The 22,040-nt window shown below is 40.1% G+C and overlaps 1 protein-coding gene across 2 annotated transcripts in view; it reads left to right on the top strand.

Annotated features, from left to right (window-relative positions):
* POLRMT (RNA polymerase mitochondrial) overlaps positions 1-22,040 on the top strand; it is a 158,249-nt gene that overhangs the window by 115,765 nt on the left and 20,444 nt on the right. For both annotated transcript variants that reach the window (XM_073655100.1, XM_073655093.1), the window contains exons 7-9: positions 19,435-19,602; positions 21,143-21,313; positions 21,421-21,660. In XM_073655100.1, coding sequence (XP_073511201.1) covers positions 19,435-19,602; positions 21,143-21,313; positions 21,421-21,660 — 579 coding nt within the window. The remainder of the gene's footprint in view (positions 1-19,434; positions 19,603-21,142; positions 21,314-21,420; positions 21,661-22,040) is intronic.

Raw genomic sequence — 22,040 nt, 5'->3', positions numbered from 1 at the left:
TAACCTCCCGCTACATCTAGGTCTGCACCACTAGAGGGAACATGTATGTAATAATAACACTGTATATAGTAACCTCCCGCTACATCTAGGTCTGTTCCAGTAGAGGGAACATGAATGTAATAATAACACTGTATATAGTCACCTCCCGTTACATCTAGGTCTGCACCACTAGAGGGAACATGAATGTAATAATAACACTGTATATAGTAACCTCCCGCTACATCTAGGTCTGCACCACTAGAGGGAACATGTATGTAATAATAACACTGTATATAGTAACCTCCCGCTACATCTAGGTCTGCACCACTAGAGGGAACATGAATATAATAATAACACTGTATATAGTAACCTCCCGCTACATCTAGGTCTGCACCACTAGAGGGAACATGTATGTAATAATAACACTGTATATAGTAACCTCCTGCTACATCTAGGTCTACACCACTAGAGGGAACATGAATGTAATAATAACACCGTTTATAGTCACCAACCGCTTCATCTAGTTCTGCACCACTAGAGGGAACATGTATGTAATAATAACACTGTATATAGTAACCTCCTGCTATATCTAGCTCTGCACCACTAGAGAGCACATGTATGTAATAATAAAACTGTATATAGTAACCTCCCGCTATATCTAGGTCTGCACCACTACAGGGAACATGTATGTAATAATAACACTGTATATAGTCACCTCCCGCTACATCTAGGTCTGCACCACTAGAGGGAACATGTGTGTAATAATAACACTGTATATAGTAACCTCCCGCTACATCTAGGTCTGCACCACTACAGGGAACATGTATGTAATAATAACACTGTATATAGTAACCCCCTGCTACATCTAGGTCTGCACCACTAGAGGGAACATGTATGTAATAATAACACTGTATATAGTAACCTCCCGCTAGATCTAGGTCTGCACCACTAGAGGGAACATGTGTGTAATAATAACACTGTATATAGTAACCTCCCGCTACATCTAGGTCTGCACCACTACAGGGAACATGTGTGTAATAATAACACTGTATATAGTCACCTCCCGCTACATCTAGGTCTGCACCACTAGAGGGAACATGTATGTAATAATAACACTGTATATAGTAACCTCCCGCTACATCTAGGTCTGCACCACTAGAGGGAACATGAATGTAATAATAACACTGTATATAGTAACCTCTCGCTACATCTAGGTCTGCACCACTAGAGGTAACATGAATGTAATAATAACACTGTATATAGTAACCTCCTGCTACATCTAGGTCTGCACCACTAGAGGGAACATGAATGTAATAATAACACTGTATATAGTAACCTCCCGCTACATCTAGGTCTGCTCCACTAGAGGGAACATGTATGTAATAATAACACTGTATATAGTAACCTCCCGCTACATCTAGGTCTGCTCCACTAGAGGGAACATGTATGTAATAATAACACTGTATATAGTAACCTCCCGCTACATCTAGGTCTGCACCACTAGAGGGAACATGTATGTAATAATAACACTGTATATAGTAACCTCCCGCTACATCTAGCTCTGCACCACTAGAGGGAACATGTATGTAATAATAACACTGTATATAGTAACCTCCCGCTACATCTAGGTCTGCACCACTAGAGGGAACATGTATATAATAATAACACTGTATATAGTCACCTCCCGCTACATCTAGGTCTGCACCACTAGAGGGAACATGTATGTAATAATAACACTGTATATAGTAACCTCCCGCTACATCTAGGTCTGCACCACTAGAGGGAACATGTATGTAATAATAACACTGTATATAGTAACCTCCCGCTACTTCTAGGTCTGCTCCACTAGAGGGAACATGAATGTAATAATAACACTGTATATAGTAACCTCCCGCTACATCTAGGTCTGCACCACTAGAGGGAACATGTATGTAATAATAACACTGTATATAGTAACCTCCCGCTACATCTAGGTCTGCACCACTAGAGGGAACATGTATGTAATAATAACACTGTATATAGTAACCTCCCGCTACATCTAGGTCTGCTCCACTAGAGGGAACATGAATGTAATAATAACACTGTATATAGTCACCTCCCGCTACTTCTAGGTCTGCACCACTAGAGGGAACATGAATGTAATAATAACACTGTATATAGTAACCTCCCGCTACATCTAGGTCTGCACCACTAGAGGGAACATGTATGTAATAATAACACTGTATATAGTAACCTCCCGCTACATCTAGGTCTGCTCCACTAGAGGGAACATGAATGTAATAATAACACTGTATATAGTCACCTCCCGCTACTTCTAGGTCTGCACCACTAGAGGGAACATGAATGTAATAATAACACTGTATATAGTCACCTCCCGCTACTTCTAGGTCTGCACCACTAGAGGGAACATGTATGTAATAATAACACTGTATATAGTAACCTCCCGCTACATCTAGGTCTGCACCACTAGAAGGAACATGTATGTAATAATAACACTGTATATAGTCACCTCCCGCTACATCTAGGTCTGCACCACTAGAGGGAACATGAATGTAATAATAACACTGTATATAGTAACCTCCCGCTACATCTAGGTCTGCACCACTAGAGGGAACATGTATGTAATAATAACACTGTATATAGTAACCTCCCGCTACTTCTAGGTCTGCTCCACTAGAGGGAACATGAATGTAATAATAACACTGTATATAGTAACCTCCCGCTACATCTAGGTCTGCACCACTACAGGGAACATGTATGTAATAATAACACTGTATATAGTAACCTCCCGCTACATCTAGGTCTGCACCACTAGAGGGAACATGTATGTAATAATAACACTGTATATAGTAACCTCCCGCTACATCTAGGTCTGTTCCACTAGAGGGAACATGAATGTAATAATAACACTGTATATAGTCACCTCCCGCTACATCTAGGTCTGCACCACTAGAGGGAACATGAATGTAATAATAACACTGTATATAGTAACCTCCCGCTACATCTAGGTCTACACCACTAGAGGGAACATGAATGTAATAATAACACTGTTTATAGTCACCTCCCGCTACATCTAGGTCTACACCACTAGAGGGAACATGTATGTAATAATAACACTGTATATAGTAACCTCCCGCTACATCTAGGTCTGCACCACTAGAGGGAACATGAATGTAATAATAACACTGTATATAGTAACCTCCCTCTACATCTAGGTCTACACCACTACAGGGAACATGTATGTAATAATAACACTGTATATAGTAACCCCCTGCTACATCTAGGTCTGCACCACTAGAGGGAACATGTATGTAATAATAACACTGTATATAGTAACCTCCCGCTACATCTAGGTCTGCACCACTAGAGGGAACATGTGTGTAATAATAACACTGTATATAGTAACCTCCCGCTACATCTAGGTCTGCACCACTACAGGGAACATGTATGTAATAATAACACTGTATATAGTCACCTCCCGCTACATCTAGGTCTGCACCACTAGAGGGAACATGTATGTAATAATAACACTGTATATAGTAACCTCCCGCTACATCTAGGTCTACACCACTAGAGGGAACATGAATGTAATAATAACACTGTATATAGTAACCTCCCGCTACGTCTAGGTCTGCACCACTAGAGGGAACATATATGTAATAATAACACTGTATATAGTAACCTCCCGCTACATCTAGGTCTGCACCACTAGAGGGAACATGTATGTAATAATAACACTGTATATAGTAACCTCCCGCTACATCTAGGTCTGCACCACTAGAGGGAACATGTATGTAATAATAACACTGTATATAGTAACCTCCCGCTACATCTAGGTCTGCACCACTAGAGGGAACATGAATGTAATGATAACACTGTATATAGTAACCTCTCGCTACATCTAGGTCTGCACCACTAGAGGGAACATGTATGTAATAATAACACTGTATATAGTAACCTCCCGCTACATCTAGGTCTGCACCACTAGAGGGAACATGTATGTAATAATAACACTGTATATAGTAACCTCCCGCTACATCTAGGTCTGCACCACTAGAGGGAACATGTATGTAATAATAACACTGTATATAGTAACCTCCCGCTACATCTAGGTCTGCTCCACTAGAGGGAACATGTATGTAATAATAACACTGTATATAGTAACCTCCCGCTACATCTAGGTCTGCTCCACTAGAGGGAACATGTATGTAATAATAACACTGTATATAGTAACCTCCCGCTACATCTAGGTCTGCACCACTAGAGGGAACATGTATGTAATAATAACACTGTATATAGTAACCTCCCGCTGCATCTTGGTCTGCACCACTAGAGGGAACATGTATGTAATAATAACCCTGTATATAGTAACCTCCCGCTACATCTAGGTCTGCACCACTAGAGGGAACATGTATGTAATAATAACACTGTATATAGTAACCTCCCGCTACATGTAGGTCTGCACCACTAGAGGGAACATGAATGTAATAATAACACTGTTTATAGTCACCAACCTCTACATCTAGGTCTGCACCACTAGAGGGAACATGTATGTAATAATAACACTGTATATAGTAACCTCCCGCTACATCTAGGTCTGCACCACTAGAGGGAACATGAATGTAATAATAACACTGTTTATAGTCACCAACCGCTACATCTAGGTCTGCACCACTAGAGGGAACATGAATGTAATAATAACACTGTATATAGTCACCTCCCGCTACATCTAGGTCTACACCACTAGAGGGAACATGAATGTATCAATAACACTGTATATAGTCACCTCCCGCTACATCTAGGTCTACACCACTAGAGGGAACATGAATGTATCAATAACACTGTATATAGTCACCTCCCGCTACATCTAGGTCTGCACCACTAGAGGGAACATGAATGTATCAATAACACTGTATATAGTCACCTCCCGCTACATCTAGGTCTGCACCACTAGAGGGAACATGTATGTAATAATAACACTGTATATAGTAACCTCTCGCTACATCTAGGTCTGCACCACTAGAGGGAACATGTATGTAATAATAACACTGTATATAGTAACCTCCCGCTACATCTAGGTCTACACCACTAGAGGGAACATGTATGTAATAATAACACTGTATATAGTAACCTCCCGCTACATCTAGGTCTGCACCACTAGAGGGAACATGAATGTAATAATAACACTGTATATAGTAACCTCTCGCTACATCTAGGTCTGCACCACTAGAGGGAACATGTATGTAATAATAACACTGTATATAGTCACCTCCCGCTACATCTAGGTCTGCACCACTAGAGGGAACATGTATGTAATAATAACACTGTATATAGTAACCTCTCGCTACATCTAGGTCTGCACCACTAGAGGGAACATGAATGTAATAATAACACTGTATATAGTAACCTCCCGCTACATCTAGGTCTGCACCAATAGAGGGAACATGTATGTAATAATAACGCTGTATATAGTCACCTCCCGCTACATCTAGGTCTGCACCACTAGAGGGAACATGTATGTAATAATAACACTGTATATAGTAACCTCTCGCTACATCTAGGTCTGCACCACTAGAGGGAACATGAATGTAATAATAACACTGTATATAGTAACCTCCCGCTACATCTAGGTCTGCACCAATAGAGGGAACATGTATGTAATAATAACGCTGTATATAGTCACCTCCCGCTACATCTAGGTCTGCACCACTAGAGGGAACATGTATGTAATAATAACACTGTATATAGTCACCTCCCGCTACATCTAGGTCTGCACCACTAGAGGGAACATGTATGTAATAATAACACTGTATATAGTAACCTCTCGCTACATCTAGGTCTGCACCACTACAGGGAACATGTATGTAATAATAACACTGTATATAGTCACCTCCCGCTACATCTAGGTCTGCACCACTAGAGGGAACATGAATGTAATAATAACACTGTATATAGTAACCTCCCGCTACATCTAGGTCTGCACCACTACAGGGAACATGTATGTAATAATAACACTGTATATAGTAACCTCCCGCTACATCTAGGTCTGCACCACTAGAGGGAACATGTATGTAATAATAACACTGTATATAGTAACCTCCCGCTACATCTAGGTCTGCACCACTAGAGGGAACATGTATGTAATAATAACACTGTATATAGTAACCTCCCGCTACATCTAGGTCTGTTCCACTAGAGGGAACATGAATGTAATAATAACACTGTATATAGTCACCTCCCGCTACATCTAGGTCTGCACCACTAGAGGGAACATGAATGTAATAATAACACTGTATATAGTAACCTCCCGCTACATCTAGGTCTGTTCCACTAGAGGGAACATGAATGTAATAATAACACTGTATATAGTCACCTCCCGCTACATCTAGGTCTGCACCACTAGAGGGAACATGTATGTAATAATAACACTGTATATAGTAACCTCCCGCTACATCTAGGTCTGCACCACTACAGGGAACATGTATGTAATAATAACACTGTATATAGTAACCTCCCGCTACATCTAGGTCTGCACCACTAGAAGGAACATGAATGTAATAATAACACTGTATATAGTAACCTCCTGCTACATCTAGGTCTGCACCACTACAGGGAACATGTATGTAATAATAACACTATATATAGTAACCTCCCGCTACATCTAGGTCTGCACCACTAGAAGGAACATGAATGTAATAATAACACTGTATATAGTAACCTCCCGCTACATCTAGGTCTGCACCACTAGAGGGAACATGTATGTAATAATAACACTATATATAGTAACCTCCCGCTACATCTAGGTCTGCACCACTAGAAGGAACATGAATCTAATAATAACACTGTATATAGTAACCTCCCGCTACATCTAGGTCTGCACCACTAGAGGGAACATGTATGTAATAATAACACTGTATATAGTCACCTCCCGCTACATCTAGGTCTGCACCACTAGAGGGAACATGTATGTAATAATAACACTGTATATAGTCACCTCCCGCTACATCTAGGTCTGCACCACTAGAGGGAACATGTATGTATTAATAACACTGTATATAGTAACCTCCCGCTACATCTAGGTCTGCACCACTAGAAGGAACATGAATGTAATAATAACACTGTATATAGTAACCTCCCGCTACATCTAGGTCTACACCACTAGAGGGAACATGTATGTAATAATAACACTGTATATAGTAACCTCCCGCTACATCTAGGTCTGCTCCACTAGAGGGAACATGTATGTAATAATAACACTGTATATAGTAACCTCCTGCTACATCTAGGTCTGCTCCACTAGAGGGAACATGAATGTAATAATAACACTGTATATAGTAACCTCCTGCTACATCTAGGTCTGCACCACTAGAGGGAACATGTATGTAATAATAACACTGTATATAGTAACCTCCCGCTACATCTAGGTCTGCACCACTAGAGGGAACATGAATATAATAATAACACTGTATATAGTAACCTCCCGCTACATCTAGGTCTGCACCACTAGAAGGAACATGAATGTAATAATAACACTGTATATAGTAACCTCCCGCTACATCTAGGTCTGCACCACTAGAGGGAACATGTATGTAATAATAACACTGTATATAGTAACCTCCCGCTACATCTAGGTCTGCACCACTAGAGGGAACATGTATGTAATAATAACACTATATATAGTAACCTCCCGCTACATCTAGGTCTGCACCACTAGAAGGAACATGAATCTAATAATAACACTGTATATAGTAACCTCCCGCTACATCTAGGTCTGCACCACTAGAGGGAACATGTATGTAATAATAACACTGTATATAGTCACCTCCCGCTACATCTAGGTCTGCACCACTAGAGGGAACATGTATGTAATAATAACACTGTATATAGTCACCTCCCGCTACATCTAGGTCTGCACCACTAGAGGGAACATGTATGTATTAATAACACTGTATATAGTAACCTCCCGCTACATCTAGGTCTGCACCACTAGAAGGAACATGAATGTAATAATAACACTGTATATAGTAACCTCCCGCTACATCTAGGTCTACACCACTAGAGGGAACATGTATGTAATAATAACACTGTATATAGTAACCTCCCGCTACATCTAGGTCTGCTCCACTAGAGGGAACATGTATGTAATAATAACACTGTATATAGTAACCTCCTGCTACATCTAGGTCTGCTCCACTAGAGGGAACATGAATGTAATAATAACACTGTATATAGTAACCTCCTGCTACATCTAGGTCTGCACCACTAGAGGGAACATGTATGTAATAATAACACTGTATATAGTAACCTCCCGCTACATCTAGGTCTGCACCACTAGAGGGAACATGAATATAATAATAACACTGTATATAGTAACCTCCCGCTACATCTAGGTCTGCACCACTAGAAGGAACATGAATGTAATAATAACACTGTATATAGTAACCTCCCGCTACATCTAGGTCTGCACCACTAGAGGGAACATGTATGTAATAATAACACTGTATATAGTAACCTCCCGCTACATCTAGGTCTGCACCACTAGAGGGAACATGTATGTAATAATAACACTATATATAGTAACCTCCCGCTACATCTAGGTCTGCACCACTAGAAGGAACATGAATCTAATAATAACACTGTATATAGTAACCTCCCGCTACATCTAGGTCTGCACCACTATAGGGAACATGTATGTAATAATAACACTGTATATAGTCACCTCCCGCTACATCTAGGTCTGCACCACTAGAGGGAACATGTATGTATTAATAACACTGTATATAGTAACCTCCCGCTACATCTAGGTCTGCACCACTAGAAGGAACATGAATGTAATAATAACACTGTATATAGTAACCTCCCGCTACATCTAGGTCTACACCACTAGAGGGAACATGTATGTAATAATAACACTGTATATAGTAACCTCCCGCTACATCTAGGTCTGCACCACTAGAGGGAACATGTATGTAATAATAACACTGTATATAGTAACCTCCCGCTACATCTAGGTCTGCACCACTAGAGGGAACATGAATATAATAATAACACTGTATATAGTAACCTCCCGCTACATCTAGGTCTGCACCACTAGAGGGAACATGTATGTAATAATAACACTGTATATAGTAACCTCCTGCTACATCTAGGTCTGCACCACTAGAAGGAACATGAATGTAATAATAACACTGTATATAGTAACCTCCCGCTACATCTAGGTCTGCACCACTAGAGGGAACATGTATGTAATAATAACACTGTATATAGTAACCTCCCGCTACATCTAGGTCTGCACCACTAGAGGGAACATGAATGTAATAATAACACTGTTTATAGTCACCAACTGGTACATCTAGTTCTGCACCACTAGAGGGAACATGTATGTAATAATAACACTGTATATAGTAACCTCCTGCTATATCTAGCTCTGCACCACTAGAGAGCACATGTATGTAATAATAAAACTGTATATAGAAACCTCCCGCTATATCTAGGTCTGCACCACTACAGGGAACATGTATGTAATAATAACACTGTATATAGTCACCTCCCGCTACATCTAGGTCTGCACCACTAGAGGGAACATGTGTGTAATAATAACACTGTATATAGTAACCTCCCGCTACATCTAGGTCTGCACCACTACAGGGAACATGTATGTAATAATAACACTGTATATAGTAACCCCCTGCTACATCTAGGTCTGCACCACTAGAGGGAACATGTATGTAATAATAACACTGTATATAGTAACCTCCCGCTAGATCTAGGTCTGCACCACTAGAGGGAACATGTGTGTAATAATAACACTGTATATAGTAACCTCCCGCTACATCTAGGTCTGCACCACTACAGGGAACATGTATGTAATAATAACACTGTATATAGTCACCTCCCGCTACATCTAGGTCTGCACCACTAGAGTGAACATGTATGTAATAATAACACTGTATATAGTAACCTCCCGCTACATCTAGGTCTGCACCACTAGAGGGAACATGTATGTAATAATAACACTGTATATAGTAACCTCCCGCTACATCTAGGTCTGCACCACTAGAGGGAACATGAATGTAATAATAACACTGTATATAGTAACCTCTCGCTACATCTAGGTCTGCACCACTAGAGGTAACATGAATGTAATAATAACACTGTATATAGTAACCTCCCGCTACATCTAGGTCTGCACCACTAGAGGGAACATGTATGTAATAATAACACTGTATATAGTAACCTCCCGCTACATCTAGGTCTGCTCCACTAGAGGGAACATGTATGTAATAATAACACTGTATATAGTAACCTCCCGCTACATCTAGGTCTGCTCCACTAGAGGGAACATGTATGTAATAATAACACTGTATATAGTAACCTCCCGCTACATCTAGGTCTGCACCACTAGAGGGAACATGTATGTAATAATAACACTGTATATAGTAACCTCCCGCTACTTCTAGGTCTGCTCCACTAGAGGGAACATGAATGTAATAATAACACTGTATATAGTAACCTCCCGCTACATCTAGGTCTGCACCACTAGAGGGAACATGTATGTAATAATAACACTGTATATAGTAACCTCCCGCTACATCTAGGTCTGCACCACTAGAGGGAACATGTATGTAATAATAACACTGTATATAGTAACCTCCCGCTACATCTAGGTCTGCTCCACTAGAGGGAACATGTATGTAATAATAACACTGTATATAGTCACCTCCCGCTACTTCTAGGTCTGCACCACTAGAGGGAACATGAATGTAATAATAACACTGTATATAGTAACCTCCCGCTACATCTAGGTCTGCACCACTAGAGGGAACATGTATGTAATAATAACACTGTATATAGTAACCTCCCGCTACATCTAGGTCTGCTCCACTAGAGGGAACATGAATGTAATAATAACACTATATATAGTCACCTCCCGCTACTTCTAGGTCTGCACCACTAGAGGGAACATGAATGTAATAATAACACTGTATATAGTCACCTCCCGCTACTTCTAGGTCTGCACCACTAGAGGGAACATGTATGTAATAATAACACTGTATATAGTCACCTCCCGCTACATCTAGGTCTGCACCACTAGAGGGAACATGTATGTAATAATAACACTGTATATAGTAACCTCCCGCTACATCTAGGTCTGCACCACTAGAGGGAACATGAATGTAATAATAACACTGTATATAGTAACCTCCCGCTACATCTAGGTCTGCACCACTAGAGGGAACATGTATGTAATAATAACACTGTATATAGTAACCTCCCGCTACTTCTAGGTCTGCTCCACTAGAGGGAACATGAATGTAATAATAACACTGTATATAGTAACCTCCCGCTACATCTAGGTCTGTTCCACTAGAGGGAACATGAATGTAATAATAACACTGTATATAGTCACCTCCCGCTACATCTAGGTCTGCACCACTAGAGGGAACATGAATGTAATAATAACACTGTATATAGTAACCTCCCGCTACATCTAGGTCTGCACCACTAGAGGGAACATGTATGTAATAATAACACTGTATATAGTAACCTCCCGCTACATCTAGGTCTGCACCACTAGAGGGAACATGAATATAATAATAACACTGTATATAGTAACCTCCCGCTACATCTAGGTCTGCACCACTAGAGGGAACATGTATGTAATAATAACACTGTATATAGTAACCTCCTGCTACATCTAGGTCTACACCACTAGAGGGAACATGAATGTAATAATAACACTGTTTATAGTCACCAACCGCTACATCTAGGTCTGCACCACTAGAGGGAACATGTATGTAATAATAACACTGTATATAGTAACCTCCCGCTACATGTAGGTCTGCACCACTAGAGGGAACATGAATGTAATAATAACACTGTTTATAGTCACCAACCTCTACATCTAGGTCTGCACCACTAGAGGGAACATGTATGTAATAATAACACTGTATATAGTAACCTCCCGCTACATCTAGGTCTGCACCACTAGAGGGAACATGAATGTAATAATAACACTGTTTATAGTCACCAACCGCTACATCTAGGTCTGCACCACTAGAGGGAACATGAATGTAATAATAACACTGTATATAGTCACCTCCCGCTACATCTAGGTCTACACCACTAGAGGAAACATGAATGTATCAATAACACTGTATATAGTCACCTCCCGCTACATCTAGGTCTACACCACTAGAGGGAACATGAATGTATCAATAACACTGTATATAGTCACCTCCCGCTACATCTAGGTCTGCACCACTAGAGGGAACATGAATGTATCAATAACACTGTATATAGTCACCTCCCGCTACATCTAGGTCTGCACCACTAGAGGGAACATGTATGTAATAATAACACTGTATATAGTAACCTCTCGCTACATCTAGGTCTGCACCACTAGAGGGAACATGTATGTAATAATAACACTGTATATAGTAACCTCCCGCTACATCTAGGTCTACACCACTAGAGGGAACATGTATGTAATAATAACACTGTATATAGTAACCTCCCGCTACATCTAGGTCTGCACCACTAGATCGAACATGAATGTAATAATAACACTGTATATAGTAACCTCTCGCTACATCTAGGTCTGCACCACTAGAGGGAACATGTATGTAATAATAACACTGTATATAGTCACCTCCCGCTACATCTAGGTCTGCACCACTAGAGGGAACATGTATGTAATAATAACACTGTATATAGTAACCTCTCGCTACATCTAGGTCTGCACCACTAGAGGGAACATGTATGTAATAATAACACTGTATATAGTAACCTCCCGCTACATCTAGGTCTACACCACTAGAGGGAACATGAATGTAATAATAACACTGTATATAGTAACCTCTCGCTACATCTAGGTCTGCACCACTAGAGGGAACATGAATGTAATAATAACACTGTATATAGTAACCTCCCGCTACATCTAGGTCTGCACCACTAGAGGGAACATGTATGTAATAATAACACTGTATATAGTAACCTCTCGCTACATCTAGGTCTGCACCACTAGAGGGAACATGAATGTAATAATAACACTGTATATAGTAACCTCCCGCTACATCTAGGTCTGCACCAATAGAGGGAACATGTATGTAATAATAACGCTGTATATAGTAACCTCCCGCTACATCTAGGTCTGCACCACTAGAGGGAACATGTATGTAATAATAACACTGTATATAGTAACCTCTCGCTACATCTAGGTCTGCACCACTAGAGGGAACATGAATGTAATAATAACACTGTATATAGTAACCTCCCGCTACATCTAGGTCTGCACCACTACAGGGAACATGTATGTAATAATAACACTGTATATAGTAACCTCCCGCTACATCTAGGTCTGCACCACTAGAGGGAACATGTATGTAATAATAACACTGTATATAGTAACCTCCCGCTACATCTAGGTCTGCACCACTAGAGGGAACATGTATGTAATAATAACACTGTATATAGTAACCTCCCGCTACATCTAGGTCTGTTCCACTAGAGGGAACATGAATGTAATAATAACACTGTATATAGTCACCTCCCGCTACATCTAGGTCTGCACCACTAGAGGGAACATGAATGTAATAATAACACTGTATATAGTAACCTCCCGCTACATCTAGGTCTGTTCCACTAGAGGGAACATGAATGTAATAATAACACTGTATATAGTCACCTCCCGCTACATCTAGGTCTGCACCACTAGAGGGAACATGAATGTAATAATAACACTGTATATAGTAACCTCCCGCTACATCTAGGTCTGTTCCACTAGAGGGAACATGAATGTAATAATAACACTGTATATAGTCACCTCCCGCTACATCTAGGTCTGCACCACTAGAGGGAACATGTATGTAATAATAACACTGTATATAGTAACCTCCCGCTACATCTAGGTCTGCACCACTACAGGGAACATGTATGTAATAATAACACTGTATATAGTAACCTCCCGCTACATCTAGGTCTGCACCACTAGAAGGAACATGAATGTAATAATAACACTGTATATAGTAACCTCCTGCTACATCTAGGTCTGCACCACTACAGGGAACATGTATGTAATAATAATACTATATATAGTAACCTCCCGCTACATCTAGGTCTGCACCACTAGAAGGAACATGAATGTAATAATAACACTGTATATAGTAACCTCCCGCTACATCTAGGTCTGCACCACTAGAGGGAACATGTATGTAATAATAACACTATATATAGTAACCTCCCGCTACATCTAGGTCTGCACCACTAGAAGGAACATGAATCTAATAATAACACTGTATATAGTAACCTCCCGCTACATCTAGGTCTGCACCACTAGAGGGAACATGTATGTAATAATAACACTGTATATAGTCACCTCCCGCTACATCTAGGTCTGCACCACTAGAGGGAACATGTATTTAATAATAACACTGTATATAGTCACCTCCCGCTACATCTAGGTCTGCACCACTAGAGGGAACATGTATGTATTAATAACACTGTATATAGTAACCTCCCGCTACATCTAGGTCTGCACCACTAGAAGGAACATGAATGTAATAATAACACTGTATATAGTAACCTCCCGCTACATCTAGGTCTACACCCCTAGAGGGAACATGAATGTAATAATAACACTGTATATAGTAACCTCCCGCCACATCTAGGTCTACACCACCAGAGGGAACATGTATGTAATAATAACACTGTATATAGTAACCTCCCGCTACATCTAGGTCTGCACCACTAGAGGGAACATGTATGTAATAATAACACTATATATTGTAACCTCCCGCTACATCTAGGTCTGCACCACTAGAGGGAACATGTATGTAATAATAACACTGTATATAGTAACCTCCCGCTACATCTAGGTCTACACCACCAGAGGGAACATGTATGTAATAATAACACTGTATATAGTAACCTCCCGCTACATCTAGGTCTGCACCACTAGAGGGAACATGTATGTAATAATAACACTGTATATAGTCACCTCCCGCTACATCTAGGTCTGCACCACTAGAGGGAACATGTATGTAATAATAACACTGTATATAGTAACCTCCCGCTACATCTAGGTCTGCACCACTAGAGGGAACATGTATGTAATAATAACACTATATATAGTAACCTCCCGCTACATCTAGGTCTGCACCACTAGAAGGAACATGTATGTAATAATAACACTGTATATAGTAACCTCCCGCTACATCTAGGTCTGCACCACTAGAGGGAACATGTATGTAATAATAACACTGTATATAGTAACCTCCTGCTACATCTAGGTCTGCACCACTAGAGGGAACATGTATGTAATAATAACACTGTATATAGTAACCTCCTGCTACATCTAGGTCTGCACCACTAGAGGGAACATGTATGTAATAATAACACTGTATATAGTAACCTCCCGCTACATCTAGGTCTGCACCACTAGAGGGAACATGTATGTAATAATAACACTATATATAGTAACCTCCCGCTACATCTAGGTCTGCACCACTAGAAGGAACATGTATGTAATAATAACACTGTATATAGTAACCTCCCGCTACATCTAGGTCTGCACCACTAGAGGGAACATGTATGTAATAATAACACTATATATAGTAACCTCCCGCTACATCTAGGTCTGCACCACTAGAAGGAACATGTATGTAATAATAACACTGTATATAGTAACCTCCCGCTACATCTAGGTCTGCACCACTAGAAGGAACATGTATGTAATAATAACACTGTATATAGTAACCTCCCGCTACATCTAGGTCTGCACCACTAGAGGGAACATGTATGTAATAATAACACTGTATATAGTAACCTCCTGCTACATCTAGGTCTGCACCACTAGAGGGAACATGTATGTAATAATAACACTATATATAGTAACCTCCCGCTACATCTAGGTCTGCACCACTAGAAGGAACATGTATGTAATAATAACACTGTATATAGTAACCTCCCGCTACATCTAGGTCTGCACCACTAGAAGGAACATGTATGTAATAATAACACTGTATATAGTAACCTCCCGCTACATCTAGGTCTGCACCACTAGAGGGAACATGTATGTAATAATAACACTGTATATAGTAACCTCCTGCTACATCTAGGTCTGCACCACTAGAGGGAACATGAATGTAATAATAACACTGTATATAGTAACCTCCTGCTACATCTAGGTCTGCACCACTACAGGGAACATGTATGTAATAATAACACTATATATAGTAACCTCCCGCTACATCTAGGTCTGCACCACTAGAAGGAACATGTATGTAATAATAACACTGTATATAGTAACCTCCCGCTACATCTAGGTCTGCACCACTAGAGGGAACATGTATGTAATAATAACACTATATATAGTAACCTCCCGCTACATCTAGGTCTGCACCACTAGAAGGAACATGAATGTAATAATAACACTGTATATAGTAACCTCCCGCTACATCTAGGTCTGCACCACTAGAGGGAACATGAATGTAATAATAACACTGTATATAGTAACCTCCCGCTACATCTAGGTCTGCACCACTAGAGGGAACATGTATGTAATAATAACACTGTATATAGTAACCTCCCGCTACATCTAGGTCTGCACCACTAGAGGGAACATGTATGTAATAATAACACTGTATATAGTAACCTCCCGCTACATCTAGGTCTGCACCACTAGAGGAAACATGTATGTAATAATAACACTGTATATAGTAACCTCCCGCTACATCTAGGTCTGCACCACTAGAGGGAACATGTATGTAATAATAACACTGTATATAGTAACCTCCCGCTACATCTAGGTCTGCACCACTACAGGGAACATGTATGTAATAATAACACTGTATATAGTAACCTCCCGCTACATCTAGGTCTGCACCACTAGAGGGAACATGTATGTAATAATAACACTGTATATAGTAACCTCCCGCTACATCTAGGTCTGCACCACTAGAGGGAACATGTATGTAATAATAACACTGTATATAGTCACCTCCCGCTACATCTAGGTCTGCTCCACTAGAAGGAACATGTATGTAATAATAACACTGTATATAGTAACCTCCCGCTACATCTAGGTCTGCACCACTAGAGGGAACATGTATGTAATAATAACACTATATATAGTAACCTCCCGCTACATCTAGGTCTGCTCCACTAGAGGGAACATGAATGTAATAATAACACTGTATATAGTAACCTCCCGCTACATCTAGGTCTGCACCACTAGAGGGAACATGTACGTAATAATAACACTGTATATAGTAACCTCCCGCTACATCTAGGTCTGCACCACTAGAGGGAACATGAATGTAATAATAACACTGTATATAGTAACCTCCCGCTACATCTAGGTCTGCTCCACTAGAAGGAACATGTATGTAATAATAACACTGTATATAGTAACCTCCCGCTACATCTAGGTCTGCTCCACTAGAGGGAACATGAATGTAATAGTAACACTGTATATAGTAACCTCCCGCTACATCTAGGTCTGCACCACTAGAGGGAACATGTATGTAATAATAACACTGTATATAGTAACCTCCCGCTACATCTAGGTCTGCACCACTAGAGGGAACATGTATGTAATAATAACACTGTATATAGTCACCAACCGCTACATCTAGGTCTGCACCACTAGAGGGAACATGAATGTAATAATAACACTGTATATAGTCACCTCCCGCTACATCTAGGTCTGCACCACTAGAGGGAACATGTATGTAATAATAACACTGTATATAGTCACCAACCGCTACATCTAGGTCTGCACCACTAGAGGGAACATGTATGTAATAATAACACTGTATATAGTAACCTCCCGCTACATCTAGGTCTGCACCACTAGAGGGAACATGAATGTAATAATAACACTGTATATAGTAACCTCCCGCTACATCTAGGTCTGCACCACTAGAGGGAACATGTATGTAATAATAACACTGTATATAGTCACCTCCCGCTACATCTAGGTCTGCACCACTAGAGGGAACATGAATGTAATAATAACACTGTGTATAGTAACCTCCCGCTACATCTAGGTCTGCACCACTAGAGGGAACATGAATGTAATAATAACACTGTGTATAGTAACCTCCCGCTACTTCTAGGTCTGCTCCACTAGAGGGAACATGAATGTAATAATAACACTGTGTATAGTAACCTCCCGCTACATCTAGGTCTGCACCACTAGAGGGAACATGTATGTAATAATAACACTGTATATAGTAACCTCCCGCTACATCTAGGTCTGCACCACTAGAGGGAACATGAATGTAATAATAACACTGTATACAGTAACCTCCCGCTACATCTAGGTCTGCACCACTAGAGGGAACATGTATGTAATAATAACACTGTATATAGTCACCTCCCGCTACATCTAGGTCTGCACCACTAGAGGGAACATGTATGTAATAATAACACTGTATATAGTCACCTCCCGCTACATCTAGGTCTGCACCACTAGAGGGAACATGAATGTAATAATAACACTGTATATAGTCACCTCCCGCTACATCTAGGTCTGCACCACTAGAGGGAACATGTATGTAATAATAACACTGTATATAGTAACCTCCCGCTACATCTAGGTCTGCACCACTAGAGGGAACATGTATGTAATAATAACACTGTATATAGTAACCTCCCGCTACATCTAGGTCTGCACCACTAGAGGGAACATGTATGTAATAATAACACTGTATATAGTCACCTCCCGCTACATCTAGGTCTGCACCACTAGAGGGAACATGTATGTAATAATAACACTGTATATAGTCACCTCCCGCTACATCTAGGTCTGCACCACTAGAGGGAACATGAATGTAATAATAACACTGTATATAGTAACCTCCCGCTACATCTAGGTCTACACCACTACAGGGAACATGTATGTAATAATAACACTGTATATAGTAACCTCCCGCTACATCTAGGTCTGCACCACTAGAATCTGTGTGAGCATGGCCCAGAAAAGGGTTTTTGTGATTGGGTATGAGCAGTTGCTCACCCTGTGAAACTGTATACTCTATTGTAGCTAGTTTAACTATGTCACTTTACAATATCAATGAAATACATAGATAGGTTGTTGTGTAATTCCATAGGGTACATGTAATATAATGCTTTGCGTTTCTCCTGATTGTTCACCCATCCACTTTAGATATTCCGTGCTTAGACCTTAAATTGTCATCTGATGTTGAAAAGCAGTAGCAAGTTGGAATTTATATGTATGGATCTATTGTTTTCTCCTAGATCTTTCATGCCACAGGTCATCTGCCCCCAGCTCCGTAAAACAGCTGAGCCGAACATAGTTACTTTTTAATCTGTAACTAAAATTCTAGAATGTCTCTTCACTGTTTTACTGCGGTCTCCTTTTAAATTGTCCATTTTCACATTCACATCCTTCTGGTGAGAGTTGACAATGATGATGTTCTCTGTTTTTAGAGGAAAGTGCTCAATGGTCTGCGCTCTGGATGGCAAAAGGACTTGCTACATGTTTTCCGGGACTCAAAGAATCAACAGGCAAAAATCAGCCGGAATTCAGGCAGAATAAACCTATACCCCTATCTATGTCTGTTGGATGAGGAACATTATGTCGATATTATGCTACAAGTTAGTAGATATGTATTTTATATGTAATATACATGTATATGATGACTAGGAAACCTAAACAGCAGGACACCATACCTTGCCTAACCTTGTAACATTCTAAAGGTTTTTTGCATTTATTTAAGATGTATACATGCATACTACCATTCATGCTCAAGTCACACAGCTCCTTAATGCTTGAGGTATTGCTTTTAGGGTGAATATGGTCCTTGTCAGACATCACCTAATGGTATATGAAACACAATACTACTCCTGCAGTTATAGTTGTGTGCACATGTACTTCATATGTGCGGAAGCAAAGTGAGCAAATACCCTGCAGTAAATAAATAAGCAATAGTGCATGAAAATAACAGGGTACCTGCTTAACATATTTTTGATAGAAAAAAATATAAAAGCCATCCCATCACCTCACGTTGACCCTATTCGGAACAGTTCTAACCTCTAATATTAAAACCTTACCATTTGTCAAGTGACTGAACTGTGAATAAGGACTGAGACCTGGCTTGTGGACACGCAGCCTTGGAGAACTACATGAATGTAATGTCCCGCTCAAGGAAAAGGGAGGCTACATCCTTATTTGTCCAGAGTGCTAAAACCAGAAACAAAAACCTAAAGAGATGAACTGGAATAGAAGTTGGTGTGCATGTAGGCACGTGTTCACACTGGCCACTAAACAGACAAAACCTAAGATAAAAACAAAGTGAGCAAATACCCTGCAGTGAATAAATAAACCGCTATAGAACTTTGGGTTTTTATATGTGCGTAAACCCCTAATTGAGGAATGGTAGGAAACGCTTCAGTCTTGTAGGGATTTTCTCAAGCCATTCTGAAATATTTCTTTGAAGTGGACTTGTGAAAGGCTATTGGAATATTGCCTTATTTCCATTTTGTGTTTAGTTAGCCTCCTGTCTGGCAGTACAACCTTTCCCAATGAATATTGACAGTACATGGTGGAATATCGCACTAGGGAAAGCTGGAACTACCAGTAAAGGAGATCACTGTGGTGCGGAGACTTGCTGAGGGTCTTTGGTGAAACATGTTCATCATGAGTGGGACAATTAGTACTAGTATTTTCATCTGCAAATGCATAGGAAAGTCATATATGAGCTTACCATGTCTGTATTTTCACACGTCTTTTCCATATTTGTGGGTGCACTCCTGTTGTGGACTTCCACCTTGGTAAATTGAAGGAAAGCGGCACATCCACAAATCTCAAAAAGCTTAAAATCCACAAGGCAGGTTCTGAAAATAACCGAGTAAGGGCACTGAGATGCTAGAAATGTGTCAGTGAATTATCAGACCATAGCATGTGGAGTTTTAATCTTTTTTTTATATTTCTTATGGATAATCCATAAAGTAGTGTCGGATTTTTAATGAGATTTGTGCATGCGCCGTTTTCCTTCAATCCTCAAAAAATATTCTCACCTGCGTTGGATCACGTAGTACAACTAATTCCACAAATGACCAGAGTCTAATCAGTGCTAGTCTTACACCTATATTTAATCTTATATCTTCCTAAACTATGTTGTTCTCTTCTGCTTAGACCTTGTCCAAGATTCCGCCTACTGGAGAATCGTTCTTATTGCTGTCTCAAGATATGGGACTGAAAATTTACAATAGGTTTTCAATCCGGAGACAATTGCAGGGAAGTCACATGGACAGAATTCGTTACTTGTATAAGGAATACAGCCAATTGTTATCCGAAGAGGGACAGGTAAGTTTTATTTCATCTGATGACTACATGTAGGCAGTCTGCGGAGACAAATAATATTAGTTTTTTTGTAGCAAAAATTAATTTCAGACCTTTTGTTTCACATGCAGACCTCTTGCCTTCTTCCAAGGGAATTGTGGGACAACTTGGAGTATGAAAAATTTGGAGGCTCATGTTCGCCACGTGTGCACTCCCTCTGGCCTCGGTCTCTATTGGTGCAGTTGGGAACACACCTAGTAGAGTTAATGGTCCAAACAATAAAATTAAAAAATAACATGTTTAGTCCTCGGAGTGACCCAAAACTCATACCAGTGCTGTACCACATGTATTCTTTCCGCAGCACACGCCAGGTATGTTTGGGTAGCTATGTACTTATGTTAATATTGGTAGTAATTGTGATTTTGCAAATAAGAATACTAAGTGTATAAAATGCAGAAAAGGTGGAAAAAAAATCCTTTCCAATTCCTGTCTCCATATCCTTTATCTCATATTACCATGACAGATACATATGCCAAAGTGTCTCATAAAAAGGGGTATTCCTGGAATTGAAAGTTATCCTCTTTCCATAGAAAGCTACTGATTAGTCAGGGTTCGACTGCTGGGACCCCCAGTGATCTTAAAAATTGCTGGCAATATCCCATTTTTGGGATCAAGAGGGAATCCTGGTGGTTGGACCCCCAGCGACCAGTAAGTTATCTCCAATCTTATGGATAGGAGAGACCTTTTAATT

Source organism: Phyllobates terribilis, unplaced genomic scaffold (assembly GCF_046119375.1).
Source record: "Phyllobates terribilis strain yellow unplaced genomic scaffold, ASM4611937v1 Scaffold_1__5_contigs__length_1240528914, whole genome shotgun sequence".
Taxonomy (NCBI): domain Eukaryota; kingdom Metazoa; phylum Chordata; class Amphibia; order Anura; family Dendrobatidae; genus Phyllobates; species Phyllobates terribilis.
Note: the sequence above shows the minus strand (reverse complement) of the source record. Positions and strands in the feature narration are given on the sequence as shown.